Here is a 27,328-nt window from a genome sequence, read left to right as displayed (position 1 = left end):
GGCTGCAAGAGACAGTATGGCATGAAAAGGGGCTGCGAAACTACAAAACTTGGTTTTTGTGGTAGGCAGGCAAGGTCACACTTGGCAACCACCAGCTAGCCAGAGCACAGAGAAGCCTTGGCTCCCATTTCTAGCCCTCCCACCACCCATTATGCTTTACAATCCCAAACGCCTCTCCTCCAGGATCCTACTCTGTCCCCATCTTCCTTGTCCTGTTACTAGCCAAATGCTATCCCTTACCTACCTTAAAAAGTTTCTGGGAGTGCTTGATCATAAAAGCCATCCCAGTATTTAATTTTGTGATATTCTCCTGAAGGTCATTAGCAGTGACCTAGTCAGTGGAAAGAGATGGAAAAAAAGGGCATTAAGAACTGGGAAGTGCTCAACAGTACTTCGTCACTTTGGGTTAGCAAGTTTCCACTTGAAATGACGTAATAGCACAGATGTGTGTCCCTAAAGTGACCAGGAAATCCTTAAGCTTTCTTCATTTCCTACTTCTGCTCACAGACATCTAAGCAGAAAATCTAACCTAGGATTCAAAACACACACAGCAGAAAAGCCACAGTCTGTACTAGCCATCCAAGAGACTGGCTCTGCAGAGATTGAGGCGTTCATCCAGAGAACCGTCTACTAACACTACTGGAGCTGACATCTTTCTACAATACAGTCAAACTGCCATTGACCCCTTCTCGTTTCTCTTGCCTTCTTAAGCATTTCAGCATGTCTATATGCCATGCCTTCATCCTTGTTATTTCATCTGTTTGCTCTTCCCAAGGCCTCACACATGCTTCTTTTTATAACCACAGCTTGTTTCTTTCCCACAGCACTGAAGGTTTTATCTCAGTTGGTTGTTTGGGAGGGGTCAAGCCCAGGCTATAGCACATACTCTGAGGATAGGCTTCAAGCCTAACCCTCTAGAACTTGGTTAGCTAATTCAAAAGCCTTCACCATGAGACTTGAGCTCCTTGATGTAGATAACTGTCGGTGTATCTGCTTCCCATTAACCCACCCCTGGCTTTTCAGAGCAGTTCATTAATTTTGACTTGTTACTTACTAAGATAAAATATTACATATAACCTCTCTCCTTAACTTTCCTTTCCTTGTTTCTTCGTTTGTTTGTTTCGTTGGTTGGTTGGTTGGTTTTGGTTTTTCAAGACAGGGTTTCTCTGTGTAATAGCTCTGGCTGTCCTGAAACTTGCTTTATAGACCAGGCTGGCCTCAAACACGCAGAGATCCACCCACCTCTGCCTCCTGAGTACTGGGACTACAGGCATGTACCACCACTGCCCAGCTCCTTATTTCTTATACTCTCAAAAACCTCCCCCTGGTCACTGTAACAATCTGTTCTATTGTCTTTCTAACAACTCATGAGGTAACTGGTAACAGCTACTCCCTGCCCAGTGGACATAGAAAGTATAAAGAAACAGGTAACAGATCTGGGCTGTAGTTTCCAACCCAGATAAACTACTCATAATCTCATCTCCTATCAAAGCCTGTGTTGTGAAGAGGTGGGAACCTGAGCTTCATGTGTTCAGGTCAAACATTTGTTTAACAGACTATTTGAAAATGTAAGCCAGTAATGAGGCCACGACCCCAGTAAGAAGCACACTTAGTTTTATGAAAGGAAACTGAATATATGGAGTAAAACCATAGGAACGGGCTAGATTGCATTGTCACATGATCACACTACTCTATTCTAAACCTTTAGAAATCAATTTGTATTAATCCTTCAATCATTAGAAATCAACCTGATTTACACAGGAACATTCCTATTAAGATGGGATTCACACTGTCTAGCCAAAACAAATATTCTAGCTTCTTTAGCAGCTAGAATGTTCCAGAAAGAAGTAGCCATGCAGGGTCACTGGAGACTGACGTATCAGTGAGGTTACAAGAACCAGGCCCCTCAGCTTTAATGACTCCTAAACTCCTAACCTCATAAATATGAAGGCTGGACCTTGGATCCTTGATAACCTCACTATGTACAACCACAGGAGGGGCCCAGCCTGAGAAAGCCAACCCCTGAAGATCTTCCCTCAATACTAACATTTTTGGGCCACAGGACATGGGGTGCAAACATAAGGGCAAGGTTGTGGGCAGACATCTTATTCTTGTCTTGCTTCTTCGCTGTTTGATACAGGAGATCAAGCAGTAACTTCAGCAAGTTCCGATTGGCTGGAGGGAGGATGAGGAAAAGCAGTTGCAGGGCCTCAATCTGCCGCTCCTTGTCTGGTATGCTGGTCTTATTTCCTTTATCATCAAACTGCATCAAATCTTAAAAAATAATAATGAAAAGGAAGGAATAAGCCAAAGAAAAGTCAATGCTACTTATTATTATTTTCCACTCAGACCCATCAAATAAAGAGAAGGAATAAAAGAATCCATTATAAAGGAAATTCAAAACTGCTAATACCTTAGGAAGATCCTACATTCAAATATCAACACTGTAAAAAATAAAATGAAATGAAATAGGCAATGGGCTTTGCAAAGTACTTCCTGTGTGATTATGAACATGTTAGCAGGCATAGCATGACCCCGGCACAAGAAAGAAAATGCAAAACACAACAAATACTATGTCAATCTAATTCAATAACTAAAGACAATCCAATTTTAAGATATGGGAAAGAGATAAGTAGGTTAAGTGTGGTGACATACACCTGTGTGCCTAGCACTCAGGAGGCTGAGAGGCAGCCTGAGACATATAGTGGCACCTTATCTCAAAGAAATAACAAAAACAAGCAAAAAGCAAAAAACACTGAATAGATATTCCTTCCAAGAAAATAACACACACAAGCCAGGCATGATGACACACACCTATAGTTCTAGCTACTTAGGAGACTGAGGTAGAAGGATTGCGAGTATAACATAATTTAGCAACGCATGGTCAATGTAAAGAAAAGGGGGAAAGGAAGAGAAAGGAGAGAAGGGAGACGTCATACGAGGGGTCAGAAAGCCTGAGCATGCTTGAATCATCTATCAGGAAAACCACAAGATACTACTTTACATCTACTAGGATGAGCTGAACAAAAGTACTGACAATACAAATACTGGAACATGAGCACTAAACCTTCTACTGCAGGTGGGAGTGTTAAATGGTGTAATCACTTTGGGTCTTTTTTAAATCTATATGGGTCTTCTGCCTGCATGTAAGGCTGTGCACCATGTATGTGCACTGCCCACTGAGGCCAGAAGAGGGCATCAGATCCCCTGGAACTGGAGTTACAGATAGAGATTGTTGTGAGCCACCAAGCAGATGCTGGGAGTCAAACCAGGGTCCTCTGAAGAGCAGCCAGTACTCTTAACCACTGAGCCATCTCTCCAGCCCTAGTGTAAACACTTTGGAAAACATCTGGGCAGTGCCTCAAAAAGTTAGTTACAATTATGTCCCAGCACTACTCAAAAGAATTACAATCAAGTCCACAAGCATCTCTGACAATGTCAGCCCTTCTCCTCTTCCCTAGTCGGATAGGTTGTGGCTAAAGGGTAAGTCAGAGGGAATCATGCACAGGATGACTCCTCTCCAACTGTGCCACACCTTCCCATGTTCTCAAGAGCATTGAGTCACCAGGCAGCACAGTAGAGGATGTTAGACACTGTACCAAATGAGGAGCTCAGCGGGAAGGCAAATAAAGCAAATACTCTACATGTTAACACATAAAATAACATTTATACTTTCTCATCTTTTTCATTCTTTGTTTGCTTGGGTTTGTTGTTGTTGTTGTTGTTTTCGTTGTTTCAAGACACAGTTTCTCTGTGTAGCTTTGGAGCCTGTCCTGGAACTCGCTCTGTAGACCAGGCTGTCCTCGAACTCACAGAGATCCACCTGCCTCTGCCTCCCAAGTGCTGGGATTAAAGGTGTGCACCACCACTGCCAGCCTCTAATCTTTTTCAAAGATCTAAAACTTTATTTCTCTGAAATGTAACTGTAAAATTCCATGCATATTAGTAACATATCATCATTTGTACTATTAAAATCACCAGTGAATGTGACTTTAAAAACCTCAGCTGAAGAGCTGGAGAGATGGCTCAGAGGTTAAGAGCATTTGACTCACAGAGCGGGTAAGAAAGAGAGGGAGGAAAGGAAGGAGAGAGGGAGGCAGAGAAGGTGAAGGGTGGAGGAAAAGGGGGTGGGAAGAAAGGAAATGCCATGGGTGGAAAACTAAGCATGGATTTTGACACTGTGTGCACTTAGAGCCTACTGTAGCATAATAGCTGTGCAATTTAAGAATGAATTCCCTACCACATAGACACAAAGAATGAGGAAACTAAGAGCTAAGAATAGAACAGTCTCCAAGATACACTAAGTGAAAAAGCAAACACAGAACAATGTGTATAATATTCTGCCTTTACATAAACAGAGGGAGAAAAGGATACACACACACACACACACACACACACACACACACACACACACACACAGTGTACAAAACACCTCTGGAAGGCTACATTAGACATCACAGTCCTGGTTGCCTCTGGGAAGAACAGGCGCTGGGAATAGGGTAGGAGAGAAACTTTTTCATCATGACCATTGAGTATTATTTGCCTGCTCAATAAGCAAATAATAACGCTTTTAAAAGAAGAGCTTGCAGAGACAGAGATGACCTCAACTTAGGCATGGAAATACCTGCAAAAACTCCAAACCAAGGCAAAAGCACAGAACCAGCAACCAACTGAGAGGTATAAACCCAGTGACACACCCAACCCTATGGGAGGCACACCTTTATTGAGCAATTGAAATGTTCCAAGTACTATGGTAGGCTACATCTGAGATACAAAAATCAACAAGAAATTTATTTATCAAAAACATTTAAGGGGATTTAGAGATGACTCAGAGGTTAAGAGCACTTGTTGCTCTTGCAGACAAAAACACCCATACATATAAAATAAAAATAAATAAATCTTTTAAGAAAATATTTTTTCAAAGGAAAACATTTAAAGTCTGTGAGATGTCTCAAAAGGTAAAGAAGCTTGTTGCCAAGGCTGATGACCTGAGATCAGTCCTCAAGACCCACATGGTAGAAGAGAACTGAATCCCAAAAATTGTCTTCTGACCTCCACATACATACCATGTCATTGCACATGAACACACAAAATAATTGTAATTTTTAAAAAATGTTTCAAAGAGCCGGGCGGTGGTGGCGCACGCCTTTAATCCCAGCACTCGGGAGGCAGAGGCAGGCGGATCTCTGTGAGTTTGAGGCCAGCCTGGTCTACAGAGCGAGATCCAGGAAAGGCGCAAAGCTACACAGAGAAATCCTGTCTCAAAAAACCAAAAAAAAAAAAAAAAAAAAAAAAAAAAAAATGTTTCAAAGAGAGAAGGATGAAGAGGAAGAAGACAGTAACTGATCAAATCAAACTTAGCCAAGAGTTGTAAGTACATTAGGATCGTGAAGTCTGAGCCAGTATCAGCACCAGAGTGAGTAATAAGCAATAGGAGCTCACAAAGGACTTCACTAAACTGAAAAAAAATATTTCCATCTCTTTCTCACTTCTTATACTCACCTGCAATTTTGAGGTGTACATGGAAATGTTTATGGGTAAGCAGGGGCTCTGGTAACTCTCCTAGAAACATCTTCAGTAGCGTGGCAACATCATTTGAGTGAAACTCTCCTGAATCCAAGTCAATATCGGTTCCATTATTGAGAGCATCCCTCAAAAGCTGCTGTCGGACACTGTTGCCTGGTACTCTGAACAAGCCTTCTACTCGCAAGTCTGCTTAGCATGGACAGCCAAAAGAGAACAGAGGAGAATCATGGTTAATGTACGTAGTATAAACATGGCTTCTCTTTAAAGACCTTCCACAGCACCCTTTATAAAGGAGGTTTTGCCAATATTTCTAGGGAAGCTTAAAACCTTTTTGGGCCCCCTGAGCACCTAGAGATGACTCAAACTGAAAGGTGGTCCTGCAAAGGTCATTCATCCTCCTGAGGTACCACTGGATACTGAATTTAACAAAATCAATAGGCCAAAAAAAAAAAAAAAAAAGCTTGAAAAACAAATCTCAAGACCTTTATCCTTGTTCCTCACAGACTCTCAAGGAGCTGAGTTCATCTATGGGCGTTTGTGGTTCCTATAAACTGTTTCCTTCAGCCAAAAATAAACCTAGACTCTCTGCATTATTGTGTGACTCTAACAGATCACTCTGCAGCTAAGAGACTCCCAAAAGCTTAGGTCACTCCAAATGAGCTGCTCCCATCCAACTAGGCTCTAAACTCACATAAGGAGATCTCAAAAGACAGATAGACAGACACATTGTTTGATCTGGAAGAAGCTTGTCCATGTTTCCATCTTTGAGTATTCCCCCCATTTCAGGGCCAGGCAGGTGACAATAAAGGAATGAATGGGACCCACAACAAACTGCACAACACATCCCTGTGCTCCAGCAGGTCACGTCCACACAGCAGCTGGGCTGAAGGAAGCCAAGGGTTCTCATCACACAAACAAGCTGAAAACCTGGATTCTCTCCATCTTAAAACCCTGATGGCTGGTTATGTTTTTAATCTATCTTTTGCCAAAATAAAAAAAAAATGTAAAACCTTTTTAAAAACCCACAGATCCAGACGCCTCCAACCCTTTCAAGATGTGAGTCCACAATCTCTGTCGTGCTCCTCCTGCAGTATCACACCCACTAAGTCAGAAAGGCACATCTGGTTGGTATTTAAATGTATCAAGTCATATAAAAAGCTCCACATTTTACAAGTTCTTGACTGTGCTGAGCTCTTAGATGGCACGACCCACAGGACTACTAAAAACTAAACGAGAATTAACTGAAGAGTGTATGCTAATCACAGAACTCTGAAGATGGAAGTATGATGCTTTCTTGAAAAATGTCCTAATTCTTTAGGTACAAGGAATTCTTCCAGAATTGTCTAAGAGGTAATTATGATTTCATAGACATTATCTAATTTATCTACATCTTTGAAAGCAAAGCAAATCAATAATGGACATGAAATTCAAAGGGAAATATATTTTTAAAATCTACCACATGAAAATCAGTGGTTCATTTCTCTGTTGATGGGTAGTTGGCATTTACTAACTCATCAGCCAACTCTCAATGGAAAATTGGCAATTCTTCATTAAACACAGAATACTGAAGCTTTGAGTAGTCTTACTTTTATGCAGATATTCAATCAGTTGGTATATCTGGGCAATGCCTTCCTCTGTCAGTGGAGATCCAAATACCACTCCTTTTTCTGAAAAAACATATCATAGGACAGGGCTGTATCACATAAAGAGTACAAGGCCATCAATGTAATGATTCTTTCTACGCATATTTATTTGGTCAGGGGACGAGGGCATGACAAACATGTGGTGTTCAGAGGACAACTTACGAAAGATGGTTCTTCCCTTCCACCATGTGGGTCCTGGGGCTCAAACTCAGGTCAGCAGACTGGCAGTGGATGTCTTTACCTGCTGAGCCTTCTCACCAGTTCATGACTTTAAAAGCATTCAAGCATTCTACTTTCATTAAATGTTTTCACAAGATTGGTAAACAAAAAGTAAAAAAAAAAAAAAAAATTTAGACTAAAAACTAGAAATACACCAAAAACGCTGTCAGATCTGGGTCCAATTCCCAGCACCCACATGGCAGCTCACTTCTGTCTGTGACTCCAGTTCCAGGGGATCCAATACCTTCACACAGACATACATGCAGGCAAAACACCAATGCACATTAAAAATACATAAATCCTTAAAAAGAAAAAAAGAAATAGTGCTCTACACTTCCTGAGTGGCTTTGAGGCCTGCTCCACAGGAGGGAATTCATACTTGGTACTATTAGCCTGGTCAAAAGCCCATGGCTGGGGGGGCCCACTGGGCCTTCAGGAGCAACCTACTACTACTGTTTTGCTAAATTGTCATGCTGTCAAACTGACTTGAAATGTTTATGCTACAGATGTGAGCTGCTCTCAGCTTCAGTCAGAAAACCTTCTTTTCCAAGAGGGCATCAGTTAATGTAGACCCATAATGGTCACAGTGCCTTGAATAGCTGATTGTGTATTCAACCCTAAATGGAACATCAATATCAACATTCTCTCCAAAAAGAGACAAAAAAAAAGTAGGAGCTGGGGATGGAGATGAACAAAGTGAAATGCTCTCTTCTGAACATGGAATAGCCATTACACTTAAGACCTGACAGCAACTGTGATTATCTGCAAAAGACCTGCACAAGATCAAGCCAATCAACATTACAGGTCCCATCCCAGCTGAGGAGCTATTTCAGTTGATGGCTGCTGGGGCAGGGAAAGCCATTTTTCTCTGGGTGTGCAGCCACTGGTAAATTCCTCATGTTCCCATACCTGTGTGCATGAAGGCAGCACAATTTATACTCTGTGGGTTATTTTTAAAAAAGGAAAAAAAGCCGGGCGGTGTGGCACACGCCTTTAATCCCAGCACTCGGGAGGCAGAGGCAGGTGGATCTCTGTGAGTTCGAGGCCAGCCTGGTCTCCAAAGCGAGTACCAGGAAAGGCGCAAAGCTACACAGAGAAACCCTGTCTTGAAAAAACCAAAAAAAAAAAAAGGAAAAAAAGCCAGGCAGTGATGGTGCATGCCTTTAACCCCAGAACTCAGAAGGCAGAGGAAGGCAGATCTCTTGAGTTCCAGGCCACTCTGGTCTACAGAATAAGTTGCAGGACAGCCAGAGCTGCACAGAGAAACTCTTTGGGGGATGGGGGGTGGCACACACTTTTCATTTCAGAGGTAGGTAGACCTCTGGTGAGTTCAAAGCTACCTTAGTCTACATAGCATGTTCCAGGCCAGCCAGGGCTACATAAGAGATACTATCTAAAAATAAACAAACTGAAAGAAAGGAAGGAAAGAGAATATGAAGCTCAGATGGGGATATACTCGGGAAGAGTCCAGGGGAAGTTGGAAGGAAGGAGGCAGACAGGATCAAAATACAATTGCATACACGTATGAAATTCTCAAAGAATAAATTATATATACATACATATGCATACACACACACACACAGAGCAGTGCTACATCTTACTTCTAGAAAAGTTTTTTGAAGATGATTTTAGGAACCTACTTTATCAAAGCAGTCCATAGAATGAAAACATTTGCAAACTACTGTAGTCTTTTTTTATTTTATTTTATTTTTTTTAATTTTTGAGACAGAGTCTCTTTATGTAGTCCTGGCTATCCTGGAGCTTGCTATGTAGACCAGGCTGACCTCAAATTCACAGAGATAGTCCTGACTCTGCCTCCTGAGTGCTGGGACTAAAGGTGTGTGCCACCATATCCAACTATAGTCTTTTTTTTTTTTTTGCAGGGTTAAGTATGTAGCTTGGTGGTAAAAAGATTGCCTAGTATGGATGTAGCCATGAGTTCATCTTCAGGAGAACAAAAAAAATTGTTCAGGCTTCCTTGACTGTACTCTCCTGCTATATAACTTTATTTTCTCTAGTATCATTTTAACTGACCAGAGCAGTGCATTCTGCAGTCTCAGCTACTCTAAAGGCTAAGGCAGGATGATCACTTGAGCCTAGTGAGACCAGCCTAAACAACAGAGTGAGATACCAACTCAGACAGAGGGAGAGAGAGAGGAGAAAGAAAGGAAGGACAGAAGGTCACCTGAAAAACATTAGTTTAGTACAATATTCATAGGGCATGAAAATTAAGATGCCCTTGATAACTACCTAAACTAACCATATCCTCTGTCAGGTACTGAATATATTTTCTATCTTCTCTCCTCTCCCCTCCTCCCTTTTCTTCACCTCCACTTCCCTTCTCTCCTCTCCTCCTTCCTCTCATTTTCCTCTTTCTCTGACAGCATTTCACAATGTGCCCAAGTTCCCTCAAACTTCAGATACTCTTGCCTCAGCCATCCAAATGCTGGGATTACAAGATCTGCATCACCATGCCAGGTTTAAGTATTTCTTCATCTAGACAGTTTCATAATTTTTATCATTACTGTTTAAAGTTCTACTAATGAAAATGAGGGTAAAAGACCAAAAACTGCTTTAGGATAATTACAACTTCCCAGTGAGGGTACAGATGTTAAGGGGATAAAGCACAGTCCTGGAAGCCCACTTCAGCAAGTTAAGAATACTGTCACTCTTGCAGAGGACCTGGCATGGCAGCTCACAACTGCCTGTAACTCCGCTTCCAGGGTATCTGACGCCATCTTCTGGCTGCCATGGGCACTGCATATACCTGGCGCACATACAAACAAGCAGGCACAAAACAGATAGCACACATTTAAAATACATCTTTTTAAAAAAGAGAGTAAAGCCCAATCAGCAGCTAATTCTGTGCCCGTCACAGACACAAGACCTACCCTTCCGCTTGAGAGACATTAGAGACCTGAAGAACCCTGCGGCTGGGCCAGCCCCGCCAGGCAGCTTCAGGTCCACTTCCCCCATCAGCTGAGCCAGCTCCGTTCCAGGCAAATCAATAAGTCTCGTGATGTTGCTGACCACCAACTCGGTGAACACCTCCGGTTTCTCATGTCGGAGTTTCTCCACAAAAAAGTCAGGATTGAAGATAACAGGCTGACCTCGAAGGGGGGAATCATTGCAAATGACAAAATTGCAGATGGCATCACTGGAAGAAAACAAAAGTTGAGCAGAAGGCTCTTTGGAGGAATTGTTTTTGTGTTTCTTACTTCCTACCCCAAGGGTTCTGCAGTTCCTGAGTCTACACACAGCAGAGGGTTCCTAACAGGCTGCTTCCTCTAATAGAAGCAGCTGACCTTGGAATCTGCTCTTCATGGCAAAAGCATTCACAGAATGGAAGAGGCTTACAGCTCCGGAAAGATACATATTAATCCAGCTTTGCCTAGGCCCACAGACAGGTTTCAGTTGTTTATTCATTTAGTTAGTGGCTCTTTGAGCATGCTAGTCAAATGCTCTCTGACACTGTAAACCCACTTTTCCTTTTAAACATTTCCATTCTGGATGCCTCTGACTCATGAGTTATCTAACTCTTGCTCACAAAGGTTTTTCTCTATAAGGCCCTGATCTTCATATTTAAGAACTCAATTGTTGCCGGCAGTGGTGGTGCACGCCTTTAATCTCAGCACTCGGGAGGCAGAGGCAGGGGGATCACGAGTTGAAGGCCAGCCTGGTCTACAGAGTGAGTTCCAGGACAGCCAGGATTACATAGAGAAACTATCTTGGAAAAAAAAAAAAAAAAAAAAACTCAATTGTTGGGCCAGTAAGACAGCCAAGCATGATGACCTGAGTTTGATCCCTGACTCCCACATGGTGGCAGGAGAGAACTGACTCACACCAGTTGTCCTCTCATCCCCACATACATGCTGTGGTGTACACACTCACAAACACACACAAAATAAATAAGTGTCAAAAATGTTTTTTTTTTTAAAGATTTAGCTATTTATTATATATACATATTCTCATTACAGATGGTTGAGAGCCATCATATGGTTGCTGGGAATTGAACTCAGAACCTCTGGAAGAACAGTCAGTGCTCTTAACCACTGAGCCATCTCTCCAGCCCTCAAAAATGTTTTTATGTGTAAACATTTTTAAAATAACATTGTTGGGCATGGTGGCACGTGACTGCAATCTCAGCATTCTCCAGAGGCTGAAGGGAAGACTGAGGGGGTGGGGGGGAGGAGGGGGGCTGAAGACCAGCCTATAACAAAGAGATCCTGACTAGAGGCAGTTAAGTTGCTAGAGAGATAGCTCAGCAGTTTAAGAGCACTTGCTACTCTTCCAGAGACCTGAGTTTGGTTACCAGCACCCCTATCAGGTAGCTCACAACTGCCAGTAACTACAGCTCCAGGGGTCTGAAAATAAATTTTTACAAGACTTCTAAAAAATTATAATTATTATTATTAAATTAATAAAAGTAAGAACTGTACTATTCCACCTCCTACAGCACACACATCATCGAATGTACTTACCATCTATTATCTCTAATGGCTGATTCTAATCCTTATCATATATGTATACAGTCATCAATTATATAGCCCATGAATAAATATAACACACATCACAAAGGACAACTTATCATATTTCAGTAAAGCAAAGTTAAGTTCACCTGACTCATACAATACTTCCACAATAAAATGTCTACTGCACCCAGGCTATCAAGTACTGTTCCAGGAAAAGTAATGCCTCTAAATATTAAACAGAGCTAATCAACAACATATCTTTCTAACACAACATGATCTTCCTTTCTGGTGTTGGGCTTTTGCATTCTAGGCAAGTACCCTTCCCAGCAATATCCCAAACCTTGTTTGTTTGGTTGGTTGGTTGGTTGATTGTTTGGTTGGTTTGGTTTGGTTTGGTTTGGTTTGGTTTGGTTTGGTTTGGTTTGGTTTGGTTTGGTGTTGGTTTTTCAGACAGTTTCACTCTATAGACCAAGCTGGTCTGAAACTCATTTTACAGCCCTACTGCCTCAACCTCCCAAATACTGGGATTACAGGTATAAACTATCATACCCAGGTAATAAATTTTGTTTGTGGTACTGGGAGTTAAACCTAGGACTGAGTACATGTTAGACATGCTCTACCAATGAGCCACATCCTCAACCTGGCTGATAATTTTTAATAACAGTATAATGACAAGACACAGATAAGTAAACTTCAAAGTTCATCTGTACTTCCCTGAAAAAACTATTGCATAATTTTAACAGCCCCAATCTTCAGTCGGTGGTTACTACATGCCTTCTATTATGAGAAATCACCTGCGAACTCAGAGAGCAAGCTGGCTCAGTCAGGAAAGTGTTTGCCACCATGCCTAACAACCTGAGTTTGATCCCTAGGGCTACTGGACAGGAAAGAATCAACTCCCACAAATCGTCTTCTGACCTACACACACACACACACACACACACACACACACACACACACACACACACACACACTAAATTTATTTTTAAAAAATCACATCAGAATTTAGATCTCTGAATGTGTGTTCACTCAGAAGCTCGTTCCCTCAGCCTTTCACACTAGCTTACACTGTTTTCCTATGTAAACTTAGGCCCGTCAATAATTGCACAACAACTACAACCAGAAGCAACTTCTTTTTGTTTTGTTTTTCTTTTTGTTTTGCTTTTCTTTTTGTTTTGTTTTGTTTTTTGTTTTTTGAGACAGTGTTTTTCTGGGTAACCCTGAACTCCCTCTGTAGCCCAGGCTGACCTCAAACTCAGAGATCTGCCTGCCTCTGCCTCCCATGTGCTGGGATTAAAGGCATAAGAAGCAACTTCATTTTAACCCTTTGACAAAAGCCTTTTTTTTTCCAGTGTCAATTATTACAGGAAAGAAACGAGAGTCACTATGAAACTAATGTTTATAATCACTGCCAATAAGAAGTGACCACCATCACCACAACAACAAAAATCAGAAAATGCAGAAGCACAAGAAAAATAACCTTGTGATTGTCTAATCAATGTAATTCACATCTCTTTAAACCTGAAGAACTACTTTCAGACCAAATTATCTCTAGCATTAATGTATATAAAGAATATACATCATGGTCCTTAAGTGGAAACATGTACACATGTAAAAGGCTACAGATTTTCATTCTTTTAACAACAAGAGCATGACTGGTTAAGACTGAAATCTTTTCCCTCTGCTGACACTTTCAGCACTAAACTGGATCAAACACACACTTGAAAAGGGTCTAGAAACACAAATCCCTCCTTCCTACCACCCTGAAAAAAAATGCTTCCTCCTAAACAGCCTTGAGCAGGTTCAAGGCTGCCCTAAGAAAAAAGATACACTTGTGTCCATGGGGCACAGATCATCTCATTTCCTTCCCCTCCGTGCCCCACCCCACCCCCTCCCATGTTCATTCACTCTCACTATGCCAGACTTTCTCTTTAGGGAAATTATTCTTTAACCTCTTCCTCACTTTTTCCGAATGGAGTGCCTGGTATGAGGACTTGGGAGACAGAAACCGAAGAGGAAGAAAGTGGAAGAGGAGCCGTGGAAAACAGTTAAAAGAGGTTTTCAAGTTCCCCACCATTGCAAAGCCCACTAATCCCCTCCCAAATATACACTTCCACAACACAAAGCTAACAACAACAAAGAATGTGTTTATCAGAAGACATTTCCAATACTATGAAAGACAACATCCTATTCTACACAATTTTTAAACTAAGTTCACTCAAGTTCAAGAAAAATTAAACTTCTTACATAAACGCCGAAAGCTTCTGATGAGGCATTGCTAAGTGCAAGAGACAGGACAAAGCTTTCTCCTGCTGTGACAAAGGACTCCCCTTTCCAGCCCCTGTGCAGCCCACACAAATGCCAGGCATGGAGGAGGCACAAGGACATATTGTGGGGCCTGAAAGGCGGTCCTTACTAAGACTCAGCACTGCTCTGCAAGGAGGGACAAAACAAAAGTGAAAACCAGCCTAGCTAATCGTACTTGCCAGTCTCTGGGTGAAATTAACAGCAGTCTCCCTTCACTTCTACACTGCAGGTTATAGAAAATGGAGTATCACATAATGTAAGCACATCGGATGGGAGTTTTATAATATGTAGGAGGGGTAGGATCTCTACTCCACATTGTACACAAAAAGTAAATTCCAGCTTCCAGAAGCCATCTTTTTTCTCTTATTTATGTGTATATCTGTGTGCGTGTGTGAGTTTGTACTCTATGTGCACATAGGTGTCCACAGAGGCCAGGGTCAATAGGATCCCCTGGAATGGAGTTATAGGTGGTTGTGTGCCACCTGACATGAGTATTGGGAACCGAACCTGGGTCCTCTGCAAAAGCAGTAAGCTTTCTTAACTGCTGAACCATCTCTCTCTAGTCCAGCACAGGTTATTAAATGGAAATCCCAGAGCCGGATGTGGGATACTTCCCATCGGTCATGGAGACCCCAGAGGCCCCAGAACAATAAAAGCTATTGCTAATAGATTGTATTGGTAGACAGCACCCACTTAGGTTGCAAGACTTAGAAAAATCAGGTTGGAATTGAGCTGGAAGCTTTCTCCCTGCAGCTAGATTTCATACTGCCCAGAAGGTGTATGCAGGGAAGAAAACCACCAATGTCTTAACTATGGACCTTGCATGCTTCAATGCTGACATGCCAGGCAAGATATGACACTGGGAACATAGCAGCATGACTTTATGGGGTAGACAACTGCCTTCTGAATGGATTTGAACCCTATTCCATAGAGGGAGGGCACAGGCCCAAGGAGGAACCTACTGCTGCTGTTCTGCTAAATGCCCACGCATGCTGTCACACTGCCTTCTGTTCATGGTTATTCCCACAGACTGTGCTGCCCTTGGCCTTGGTCAGAGCACAGTTCTTCAGTGCTGTGGCTACTGCAAAGTGGCCCATGCTCCAGCAAACAAACCATGCTCACGCTGACAACCCTAATTAAACACTGGGGCTCACAGAGAGAAAGAGGGAACTAAAGTGTGGGGACTTTGTGGGGGAGTAGGAGTTCAGGAAGAATGGAATAAATGAGGGTAATGGGGATAGATATAATCAAAATTATCTAAACATATGAAGTGGTTAAAGAATAATATTTTTAATTCAAGACAATACAGCTCTAAATGTGGAACAACAAATGTTAAAAAACTTTAGAAATAGTTGTTTTGTTTGGGGAGGATTTTTGGGGGGGGGTGTTCATTATTGTTCTTTTGTCCTGTGTTTCACTGTGCTGAAGATAGAACCCAGGGCTTCATGCATGCTAAGAGAGCACTCTACCACTAAGCTATATCCCCAGCCCTGAAAACAGTATTTAAGAAGAAATCAGCCAGGGTAAAGAAAGCTCAATCTTGCAAGCACACAAAGACCCAGGTACAGAGGCACAGCAGTGACTAGTGAAGGGGACAAGGAAGAAATCCAAAGTGGATGTGGTTTAAGTTTTCATGCAGAGGAGAACTCACTGGGGAAAAGCACCTGCTGTCAAGCCAGACAACGTGACTTCCATCCTCGGAATCTATAAAAGTGACCAATGTGGTTGCACACACTTGTAATCCCAGCACTGAAGAGGCAAAAGAGGGTCCCTGGGGGTTCACTAGCCAATCTAGCCTAAGTGGTAAGATATAAAAGCATAATCCACAAAGAAAATGTTGGATATTTACCTACATTAAAAATTTTAGGCCGGGCGGTGGTGGCGCACGCCTTTAATCCCAGCACTCGGGAGGCAGAGCCAGGCGGATCTCTGTGAGTTCGAGGCCAGCCTGGACTACCAAGTGAGTCCCAGGAAAGGCGCAAAGCTACACAGAGAAACCCTGTCTCGAAAAACCAAAAAAAAAAAAAAAAATGTTAGGCCAGTGATATGGCTCAGCAGGTAATGGCAATTGATACGCAAGCTTGGCTACTCAAGTTGTAATCCCTAGAATCTACATAAGAGAGGAAAGAGAGAACTGACTCCAGAAAGTTCTCCTCTTAACCTCTATATCGGCTCTACAACACATGTGACCACACATGCGTCATATGTACACACACACACATACACACATATTTATTCTCCATAACGAAATCACAACGCCTCCGAAGGAATGGGAAGGCTTTTCACATGTGAGGTTCTTACATATTTGCTTGTATTGAAGTGCTGGTGTTACTTTAGTTGTTAGGATCATAGCCTGGACCCTGGCAGCCCTGCCTTCAATAGGCCAACTAAACAGACAACAAGTAGTGAAAAACAAAGAAGGGAGACTTGTCAACGTGGCCAAGAGAAAGAGGAAAAGGGACACTGTGACATGCCCCCTCCCAGTCCATCTTCAGGGGTCATGACATGAGGTTAAGTTTTTGTTTTGTTTTGTTTTAGAGACAGGGTTTCTCTGTGTAGCCCTGGCTGTCCTGGAACTTGTTCTGTACACCAGGCTGGCCTCCAACTCAGAGATCCACCTGCCTTTGCCTCCCGAGTGCTGGGATTAAAGGTGTGCATCACCACCACCCAGCAAGGTTAAGGCTTAAATTGAAAGCAAGTGGTATGCACAATTAAGCAGTCTAAGACAAGATGTGGTCATCCATCACCATTGTCTGGGCTCCAGTCTCCCCTACAAGGTGATCTGACAAGTTGACAGAACTTCTGTGAAATCTCTTTCAGGAAACAAGCTCCCCCTCTAGCTGGTATCATGACCTCAGCACTTTCCTTCTTCCCAACATGAGGTTCCTGGGGAAATTCCAATTTTGTGGGATCCATTTTTGTCTCAGTAGTTCAACAGCTAAAGGTAAAGGAATATCTTCATCTTAATTACTGTTCTATTGCTGTGAAGTGACACCATGACCAAGGCAACTCTCATTAAAGAAAGCTTTTACCTGGGAGCTTGCTTACAGTTTCAGAGAGCTAGTCCATCATCATGATAGGAAGCAGACAAGCATGGACCAAAACACTAGCTGAGAGTTTTACATCCTAATCCACAGGCAGCATGCAGAAGGAGAGAGACATTGAGCCTGGCATGGGCTTTTGAAACCTCAAAGCCCACTCCCAGTAACATACCTCCTCCAACAAGATGCAACTACTTGAACAAGGCCATACCTCCCAATCCTTCCCTAAACAGTCCACCAGCTAGGGACTAGATATTCAAATACATAAGCCTACGGGGGCTAATCTCATTCAAACCACCACAATTATTCATTTCTGTAAGACATGAAATTCAAACCCAGGGCCCATACATCTAGGGAAGCATCCTACTAACCTATGCTTACTCTTTCAATTTTTAAGGGATTGTTTTGGTTTGTTGATGGGTTGGGATGTTCCTGTGATAACAGGGTCTCCTTGTATAGCTCAAGGCTGTCTTTGAACTCAAGATCTTCCTGCCTCCACCTCCCAACTGCATGGGATTCCAGCCACCTACAATCAAACCCAGTTTCTCTCATAACTTTTCTTCTGCGTGTGGTACACACGTATGTGTGTGCACAGGTGCACCCACCCACGCGTGCACTTGTGGAGCCCGGGGGTTGACTACTGGGATTTTCCACTATCACTCTCTCTCCATTTTATTTTCTAAAACAAGGGTCTCACTGAACCTGGAGCTCACCAATTCAGCAAAAATGGCCAGTGATTCCAAGGATCCACCTATCTCTCCCAGTGCTGAGATTACAAACCCTACCTGGAACCCCAACACTTGTGAGGAGGAAACTTGAAGATCAGGAGTTCGAGGTCATTCTTGAAACTACTTCCCAGATGCTGGTACTGCTGTTATAAATCACTAAGCTGTGAGAAGTGAGGAGGGTTTGAAGCTAATATGGCAAAATGTTAAGATCTGCTGGTGTGAGGGATAAGATATTACTCTACATATTTCTGTGTAAAGTAACATTTCATGACGAAGTTTGGGGTTTCTTGTGGATTTGTGGGAGATTTTGTTGTTTTGTTTTGTAAATAATAAAGTAATTGGGGCCTAAATCTTGCTACAAGTGATATAAATATCATAAAGGGGTTGGGAATGAAACTCCAAGGTAAAGCATGTGCGTGGCATGTGTGAGGCCCTGGCTTCAACATTCAATACAAACAAACAAACAAACAAAACAGAAAATCATCAAACTACATAATTTCCTCTTTTTTTTGGTGTTATTTTGTTTTGTTTTTCGAGACAGGGTTTCTCTGTGTAGCCCTGGCTGTCCCAGAACTCACTCTGTACACCAGGCTGGCTTTGAACTCACAGAGATCCACCTGCCTCTGCCTCTTGAGGGCTAGCATTAAAGGTGTGCACCACCATGCCCGGCTCCATTGTTATCTTAAACCTGATTTAGATGACAAAAATGGCAGACTTTCCATCCTCTTGAGAACCTTTTCTAGGTATTCTAAAAACACTCCTTAGTTTTCAGGTTTTATAGAACATCAGAATTCAAAAATCCTTTCTTCAGTACTAGACTAAAGTCCAAGCCTGGAGTGTGTACCGCCATCATCCCACACAATGCTTTTAAAAGTGAGGAAATTAGCTAGGCGGTGGTGGTACACGCCTTTAATCTCAGCACTCAAGAGGCAGAGCCAGGCGGATCTCTGTGAGTTCGAGGCCAGCCTGGTCTACAGAGCAAGATCCAGGACAAGCACCAAAACAACTCGGAGAAACCCTGTCTTGAAAAACAAAAACAAAAACAAAAACAAAAACCAAGGGGTTAGCTCCTGAGGACCAACACCCAAGGTTGACCTCCCCTGTGGTTAGAAATTGGCATAGCAATAGAGTGCTTGCCTGGTACACTCAGAGTCCTAAGTCTGGTCCCTATAACACACACACACACACACACACACACACACACACACACACACACACACACACACACAGATATGGTCAGAAGCAGGAAAAAGAATAATTAGGTGTGTAGGCAAACAGACAAGCAGCTATCTCTAAGAATGGCAGAGCCCAGGGTCATTTTACAAACTAGTTGCAGTCTACAGTGATTTCTTTTACCACTAGATGGTACTCTGCATGTAAAGCGATATGTCTGGAAAGGGCTGGAAAGAGGATCCACCTTTGAAAAATCAATTAAGGAAAAATGAAATGCAAGTACTTCTGAGGGCACTGAAGCCATGAACCCACACAGCTCCAGGGAGCAAAAGCCAGCATCCTGCAGATGGATCTTCTGGCTGACTCCTATCCAAACTGTAAACCCACAAAACTAAATGTTTCCTCCCTGGTGAATTGCTTAACTTGACTTGTTCTCTAAGAACCACAACCTTGGCAGCATTTCTCAAAATATAAGCTATATTTAAAGTTGTCTAAGCCTGACTCACCACCCTGCGAGAAGTATGCACTCTCTTGGTGCATTTTCAACCCTAAGAGGCTCTGAAATGCAGTGTTAAGTATGTCACTTTATTTGGGACCTATTAGAAAAGGAATAAAATACCAAACAAAGCTAGTATATTCTCCCTCTTCCTCCATCTTCATAGCAAGTTTAAGTTGAATCATGAAAGCTATACATAGAGAAGATAAAACAGGCCATGTGCCCAGTTTACAGGCTTTATAGCTACAAGAAACAGTCCAGAACAGTAAGCAGCACCACACAGCTTCACAGAACAGAAATCTCTTAGAACATTTAAACCCTAAAGAAAGTCTGCCCTTAAGAGACACTGCCCTGGCAAAGTTCTGTAATGTGAACCTCTTATTGCAGGGTGAAAAGGGCTAAGGAAAAACACCCTGACCCAGACTTGACCCCAGGACCAGGGCTTGAAATCCCACCAATCCCTGAGCTTGCCCCAGAGTCGGGCTGCAGAATCCCACCAATCCCTGAGGTCCCTGAGCTCGAAATGCCACCAATCCCTGAGCTTGCCCCAGAATCAGACCACCAAAATCTACTCATCCCAAACCACCCTGGAAAGCCCCCACCCCTACCCCAAGAAACTCTGTATAAGCTCTATACCCTGTTCAGTTTGCTGTTGCCTCACCCTAGAGGCAGCCACCCTCCTGGATTCCTCCTTCCCAGTAGATCTCTTGAATGAGGTTTGTTGTATAGTGTGACATTTTCCGGAGAACAGAACCCAGCTGTAACAACTTTCCCCAGAGCAGAGAAGAGCAGAGCTGTAACACTTTCACTGAGGAAACTTCCCCATAGTGGAGCAGAGTTGTTAAACTACAGGGACAAGAGCAGAGCTTTAACAATTTCACTGGGGAAACCCTCCCCTGCTGGAGCAGAGCTGCTATATTGGGGAAACCTTTCCCTGGAGCAGGACTGCAAGCTGCTAAGCTTACAGTGATATTGTGGCATTCTTTGGCTCCGGACTGCCAGGATACCTTTCCATGCCAGCTGCAATGCCTACTTACACTTATCTCCGAGGTTCCAACCGTCTGCAAAATGTATTCAGTCCCTATATTTGACCTCAACTTAAACTAATTTGAAGCTACAAGAACAATTTAACATACACTGACAAACCAGAGGTGAAAGAATTCTTTGCTGAGGCTGGAGAGATGGCTCAGTGGTTAAGAGCACTGGCTGTTCTTCCAGAGGACCTGAGTTCAATTCCCAGCACCCACATGGCAGCTCACAATCATCTGTAGTGAGATCTGGCACCTTCTTCTGGCCTGCAGGCATACATGCAGACAGAACACCGTATACATAATGAATAAATAAATAAATGAATAAAAATTCTTGGCTAAACCTACCTTTTTAGCCATACACTGGAATCTAATGAAAGAGTATGTTCTATTCAATGACAATGTAATGTTCTCAATCCAGAGAAGTAGTTACACTTCTCAGACCATCCATGACGCCACTTTATTGGCTTATTGGTAATGTTTATTCTTTTGAGTGTCAGAAGAATTGACATTACTCTTATGGTTGACATGTCTCATAATTTCCTTCCCTAAAACAATGTAGACTGAGAAGGAGGCTAACTGCATTATAAAATAACACCAACAGGCGAGTGACATGGTTTAGTGGGTACAGGTGCTTGCTGCCAGGCCTGACAACCTGTGATTCCCTAGGACCCACGTGGGGAAGAGAGTGAACCAACTCTTGAAAGCTGTCCTCTGACCTCCACTGGTGTGCCATTGCACAAACACATACTAATGGGGGCGGGGTGTTGTTGTTCTTTTAAAGTAACACCAGGGGCTGGCAAGACAGCTCAGTGATTAAGAGTGCTTGCTCATTCCAGAGGACCAGAAGTGCAGGTCTTAGCACCCACATCAAACAGCTTAAAACCATCTGTAACTCCAGCTGAAGGGGACTTGACACCCTCTTCTGGCCTATTATGAAGACCTGCACACATGTGGTATACACTCACACAGACATACACACACATACACATAAATACTTTTTTAAAGTAACATCACACCTTTAATCCCAGCACTCTGGAGGCAGAGGCAGGAGGGTCTCTGAGTTCGAGGCCAGCCTGGACTACAGAGTGAGTTCCAGGAAAGGCGCAAAGCTACACAGAGAGAAAAGCCAAAATAATAATAATAATAATAATAATAAATAAAAAAAATAAAGTAACATCAAAATTTTCTATTTGAGGAATGCTCTAGGACATCTCGCTAACAGGGTTCCCCTCTTACCCATTTATGCCAAATCTCTCACTCCTCAAACAAGTAGAGTCAAAGACTTGCAATTTTGTTTTCTATTTTGGGGGGCGGGGGGAGGGGGAGTTGAAGACAGGGTTTCTCTGTGTAGCCCTGGCTATCCTGGAACTCACTCTGTAGACCAGGCTGGCCTAAAACTCAGAGACCCTCCTGCCTCTGCCTCCTGAGTGGTGGGACCACTATCTGGCCCAAGTTTATTTTCTATAGACTTTAAATGGCAAGAGTCCCAGGAATTAGCACTAGAAGCAATTCTATATGTACATCTGTGTGTTCCAAAATCCAGAGGGATGAATATTGTCTAAGAATCCTTTTGCCGGGCGGTGGTGGCGCACGCCTTAATCCCAGCACTCAGGAGGCAGAGGCAGGCAGATCTCTGTGAGTTCGAGGCCAGCCTGGTCTACAGAGTGAGTTCCAGGAAAGGCGCAAAGCTACACAGAGAGAAACCCTGTCTCAAAAAACCAAAAAAAAAAAAAAAAAAAAGAATCCTTTTGCTCTGGAGGATCTTATTGAAAATTTATTAGTTTGAAGAGTTTTTTGTTTGTTTGTTTGCTTTGTTTGGGTTTTTTGATGTTTTGTTTTGTTTTTCGAGACAGGTCTCACTAACTTTAGCCCAAGTTGACCCTGAACTCACCATCCTCCTGGCTCAAGCAAGCACCCTAGTGTTGAAATTGACGAGTATGTGCACACCTGATTCTCTAAAAATTTTAGTTGTATTATTGATAGCCATTGCACAGAAATAATTATATAGCATATATTCATTGTCCAAGATGATGGATTTTGATTTGGGTTTCTTTGTTTTCTTGAGACAGGGTCTCATGTAGCCCAGGCTGGCTTCAAACTCCCTCCATAAGATGAGGCTGACCTTGAACTCCTGATTCTCCTGCCTCTACCCCACTAGTGCTAGGGTTACAGGTGTTCACCACCACACCTATCTAAACTATGTTGATTTTTAAAAAAGTGACAGGGATGGGGATATAGTTCAGCAGCAGATGCCTTCCTAGCACCACAAAAGAGAGAGGGAGGGGGCTATAAACATGGGAGGAGCACAGGGTAGAAGCACGCAATTAGGCTCAAGTGACATAGATCTTGGGAAGGAGGAAGACTCAAAGTGCTCTTTTTATATATAATTCATTTTTATTTTATGTGCAATGGTGTTTTGTCTGCATGTGTGTCTGTGTGAAGGTGTCAGGTCCCCTGGAACTGGAGTGACAGACAGTTTTTAGCTGCCATGTGGCTGCTGGGAATTGAACCTGGGTCCTCTGGAAGAGCAATCAGTGCTCTTAACCACTGAGCCATGTCTCCAGCCCCTCAAAGTGCTCTTTTCATTACTGGGCTCTATAATGACTCTATTTATTAGCTTTTGCATATGTTTTTATCTACCAAATAAATTAAAAACAGGAAATAAAATGGATAAGGAAAATAGAGAGCCCCAGAAACAAGCTCACATAATGCCTCAAACTTTGATATACAGTATCAGTTACTTCACAAATGTAAATAAAATATCAGGTTCCATAAAAAGAAAAAAATAAAACAATTTCCTTTAAATGGCCCCTACCAAATAGCAAACTATACTCCAAAGATGAGGTTTTCATTCTAGTCTCTTCTAAATTGAATGGAATCAGCAAAATCACATTTAGGGGCTTCAGTTAATCAAGGAACATTCAACCCCCTAGATCAACTTGTCTCTTTTCTAAATCTCCTAATCCCAGAACAGAGGCATAATTTTACACCTAGCTATTTTTAAAGTTTTTAAAATAACAGCACTTTACAAAACTTTGTGCTAGCACTTACTAAGCAGACTATTAAGTCATTGCTATTTGAAACAGAGAAACACAGATTGAAGGAGAATTTAGATTCGTGATATCTGCTCTTAATGAGTTTGCTCAGTAAAATGGCACGAAGCTCAACTTCTCCAGATTATAGCAATAAAGACAATCCAAATGTAGGGGATGCCCAACTCAAGACAGTACTACCAAGGCTCAATGGTTTTGGAGGTTTTTTTGTTTGTTTGTCTTTGTTTTTTTTTGTTGTTGTTGTTTTGTTTTGTTTTGTTTTTTTTTTAGTTTTGGTTTTTTGAGACAGGGTTTCTCTGGTAGCTTTGCGCCTTTCCTGGAACTCGCTTTGGAGACCAGGCTGGCTTCGAACTCACAGAGATCCGCCTGCCTCTGCCTCCCGAGTGCTGGGATTAAAGGCGTATGCCACCACCACCCGGCTTTTATTTATTTTTTTATTTTATTTTATTTTATTTTTTTGGCCAAAGCTCAATGTAAAAAATCCTGCTAACCGATCCTGAACATCTCAGTGGTCTCACAGACAGCTGCCATTTCTCCCTTTTCTCTCCTTTTCCTAGGCTTTTCTTCCCAGAGTAAGCACTTTTAATCATACACATTACGGCCCAGTTTCTACAGCTGTTTCTTTTCTTTTTTTTTTTTTTTTTTTTTTTGGTTTTTCAAGACAGGGTTTCTCTGCGTAGTTTTGGTGCCCGTCCTGGATCTCGAACTGTAGACCAGGCTGGCCTCGAACTCATAGAGATCTGCCTGACTCTGCCTCCCAAATGCTGGAATTAAAGGCGTGCACCACCACCGCCTGGCAGCTACAGCTGTTTCTATACTCAGTGCTGCAACATATTTTTTTTTTCTCATAGAAACTTTTCTTATAAAGCAAATCTTTCCGTAGGATCTACCTGAGACACCAGGTAGATGCAACGTATCTGTGAATGCTAAACTATGCACCTTGGGCCGGTGAGATGGCTCAGTAAGGCACTGCCAAGCCTAACAATCCAAGTTTGACTCTCAAATCCACCTGGTGGAAGAAGAGAACTGTGTGTTGTCCTCTGACCTCCTAGGTAGTACTGTGGCACCTATGCACACACACACATACATATGATAGGTAATATATTTAATTGTTTTTAGTCCCATTAACTAAATGGGGCTGGGAATATAGCTAAGTCAGTAGAATGCTTATGCATGGAGTCCTGGGTTTGATTCCTAACACCACATAAAACTGGTCTCAGTGGCATGTGCCTGTAATCCCAGCACTTGTGAGGTAGAGACAGGAGATTCAGAAGTTTAAGATTGGGGTCAACTTGGGTTACATGAGACTTTGTCTCAAAAAATAAGTAAATATGCAGGGTGGTGGTGGCACATGCCTTTAATCCCAGCACTCAGGAGGCAGAGGCAGGGCAGATCTCTCAGTACAAGGCCAGCCTGGTCTACAGAGTGAACTCCAGGACAGCCAGGGCTACACAGAGAAACCCTGTTGTGAAAGGAGGGGGAAAAAAGCAACAAGAAAAAAGTAAATAAATAAACAAGCCTCACAAGAACACAACTTAGTTCCTGCAATATGCAATTAACTAGTATTGGGTAAGCTGAAACAGGATTGGGCATTCCAATCCAGCCTAGCTACTTAGCAAGAACCTGTCTCAACAACAGCAATAGAAGGTTTCAGAATCTGATAAAACTGTGTTGTGTTGATCATGTAGTTAACAGTTTAAAATGTTAGATTCAGTTGGCGGTAGCCTTGTGGAGGAATTCAGTCCTCTTGCTGTAGAACAGTATTTCATTTGTCCTCATTTTCATTACAATTCAGGATTTTCGAGTTGGATGAGGGATGATCTATGACATTTAGCAACCCACAACACAGTTCGGGGCGGGGGTGGGGGTGGGGTGTCAACCATTTATGGGTAGGTCGAAGAGTAGGAAACTCCTCCATATAAAACCCTAATATACCCAAACAAGCCCATCTAGGAGCAGGAAGAATCAGACTCACAAACCCACTTTCTCAGAATTCTTGGACTCTTCTGTTCCTTACCAACGGTACCAAAGTATGACACTCATCATATTCTGAGACAATGTAAATAACCTCATTCTATTGGAGTGTATCGGCCCTCAATATCTGTAATCAATTAAGGACAGACTCGGCTTTCCTGTTTGGAAAAGAAGAAATGAAGTCACAATTTCATGGACAGCAGAACCCACGATGTGTTGTTGTTCGGCTGTTCTCCAAGGAAACACAAAAATCTATCACATTTCGAGTAGTATTTGCCAGGCTGGGTGCCAGGCACTTTAAACGACTTGTTCCATTCCGTCCGTGTTCTGAAATAAACCTTGTCATGTTCATTTACAGACAAAGACTGAAGCCGAGAGAGGTCAGCCAGCCTGGGGACAAATCCCTTTAACTGTCACTCAAGTCCCTGCTGGGACTTGAGCGCAGAGGCTGCCCCGGAGGACATTTAAAGCTCCAGTGACGTTGTGGGGATTCGCTGAACCGCTCTGGGCTTCAGTCTCCATTCAAAACGCTCGGCGCCGGGGCAGGGACCGCTAGGCACGGACCGGTCGTCTGCAGCCAGAGCGGCGGGCGGGCGGGCTCCACGCACCGCCGCGAGCGCAGACCGCAGCGACGCGCCTCAGCCCCCGCAGGCGCGACGGCGTGGACACCACGGGAACGAGAAACAAAGCCCGGCCCTGTGGGCCACGGTGACTCAAGGGCAGGGCGGCGACATCGCCAACCCACGGCCCGGTCTCCTAGGCAGCGGGACTGAGAACTTGGCTCACCTCCGGCAGGAGTTGGAGGCCGGTGGCTCCCCTCCACTCAGCGCCTCAGCCGCCATCTTCCGCGGCAGTTCGGTCCGCGGCCCCGCCTCAGGGCCCGCCCCCGAGCCCTCCGATTGGCTAGAATGTTTCCTCAAGCCCCGTACTATTGGATGAACCTATGGCTCCGCCCACATACGAGCAGTTCCATGCTACTATTGGCCTATTCAAATATCTAACTGTCATTGGTGGCACAGAGCAAAAGAAAGGGTGGAAGAGACACTGTCCAAAGGCCTGCCGGGAGATGTAGTTTCTCGTTTTGATTAACCCATGTAATTCCGACGACTTTTAGGATATAGTCAGAAATCCCATTCTACACTTTCCACAATGGGTAAATCTAAGAGATACAGAACTGTCAATTTTGAAAGTGACCTTAGGAGTCACTTGAATGGGAAGGGCTCGTGAGGCTCCGCCCATCCCTGTAGGCAGTTAACAGTTGCTGGGGGAAGGACTCATCACTCCTCATGCCCTACTTACCCAGGTTCCATAGATTGTAAGAAGGACGGAAAGACATTCTTTTCAGTGGTATATAGCCTATATGTTCCTGCAAGCAACCCTAAGTAGACTCATTCACACACACACACACACACACACACACACACACACACACACACACACATTAATAAAATGTTACCTCTCGGAAATTCAAGAGACAGAGACAGAGAATATCAGCTAAGAATAGTGAGTCCCATATTTTCATCTTTGTATCCAGAACCAAGAGCAGATCTAGAACTTTAAGGGGAGAAGTTAAGGAGGGTCTATACTGAATGTATACAGAACTGCTTTTTCTTCTTTTGGATTTTTTCGAAACGGGATTTCTCTGTGTAGCTTTGGAGTCTGTCC

At 43.0% G+C, this 27,328-nt stretch overlaps 1 protein-coding gene across 5 annotated transcripts in view; it reads right to left on the bottom strand.

The window, feature by feature from the left end:
* Nucleotides 1–27,328, bottom strand: part of Arhgap19 (Rho GTPase activating protein 19) — a 66,218-nt gene that overhangs the window by 17,798 nt on the left and 21,092 nt on the right. For 3 of the 5 annotated variants that reach the window (XM_052762904.1, XM_052762906.1, XM_052762905.1), the window contains exons 1-6: nt 26,450–26,540; nt 10,280–10,545; nt 7,113–7,193; nt 5,503–5,712; nt 2,048–2,274; nt 245–331 (exon numbers count right to left, since the gene is read on the bottom strand). In XM_052762904.1, coding sequence (XP_052618864.1) covers nt 245–331; nt 2,048–2,274; nt 5,503–5,712; nt 7,113–7,193; nt 10,280–10,545; nt 26,450–26,505 — 927 coding nt within the window. In that variant the 5' untranslated portion in view covers nt 26,506–26,540. Of the gene's footprint in view, nt 1–244; nt 332–2,047; nt 2,275–5,502; nt 5,713–7,112; nt 7,194–10,279; nt 10,546–26,449; nt 26,541–27,328 lie in introns of those variants that run through there. The other 2 variants (XM_052762908.1, XM_052762907.1) reach the window with 2 other exon arrangements.

The sequence above is a fragment of the Peromyscus californicus genome, unplaced genomic scaffold (genome assembly GCF_007827085.1).
Source record: "Peromyscus californicus insignis strain IS unplaced genomic scaffold, ASM782708v3 Scaffold_4__1_contigs__length_199733344, whole genome shotgun sequence".
NCBI classification, from domain to species: domain Eukaryota; kingdom Metazoa; phylum Chordata; class Mammalia; order Rodentia; family Cricetidae; genus Peromyscus; species Peromyscus californicus.
This window is presented reverse-complemented; position numbering and strand designations above follow the sequence as displayed.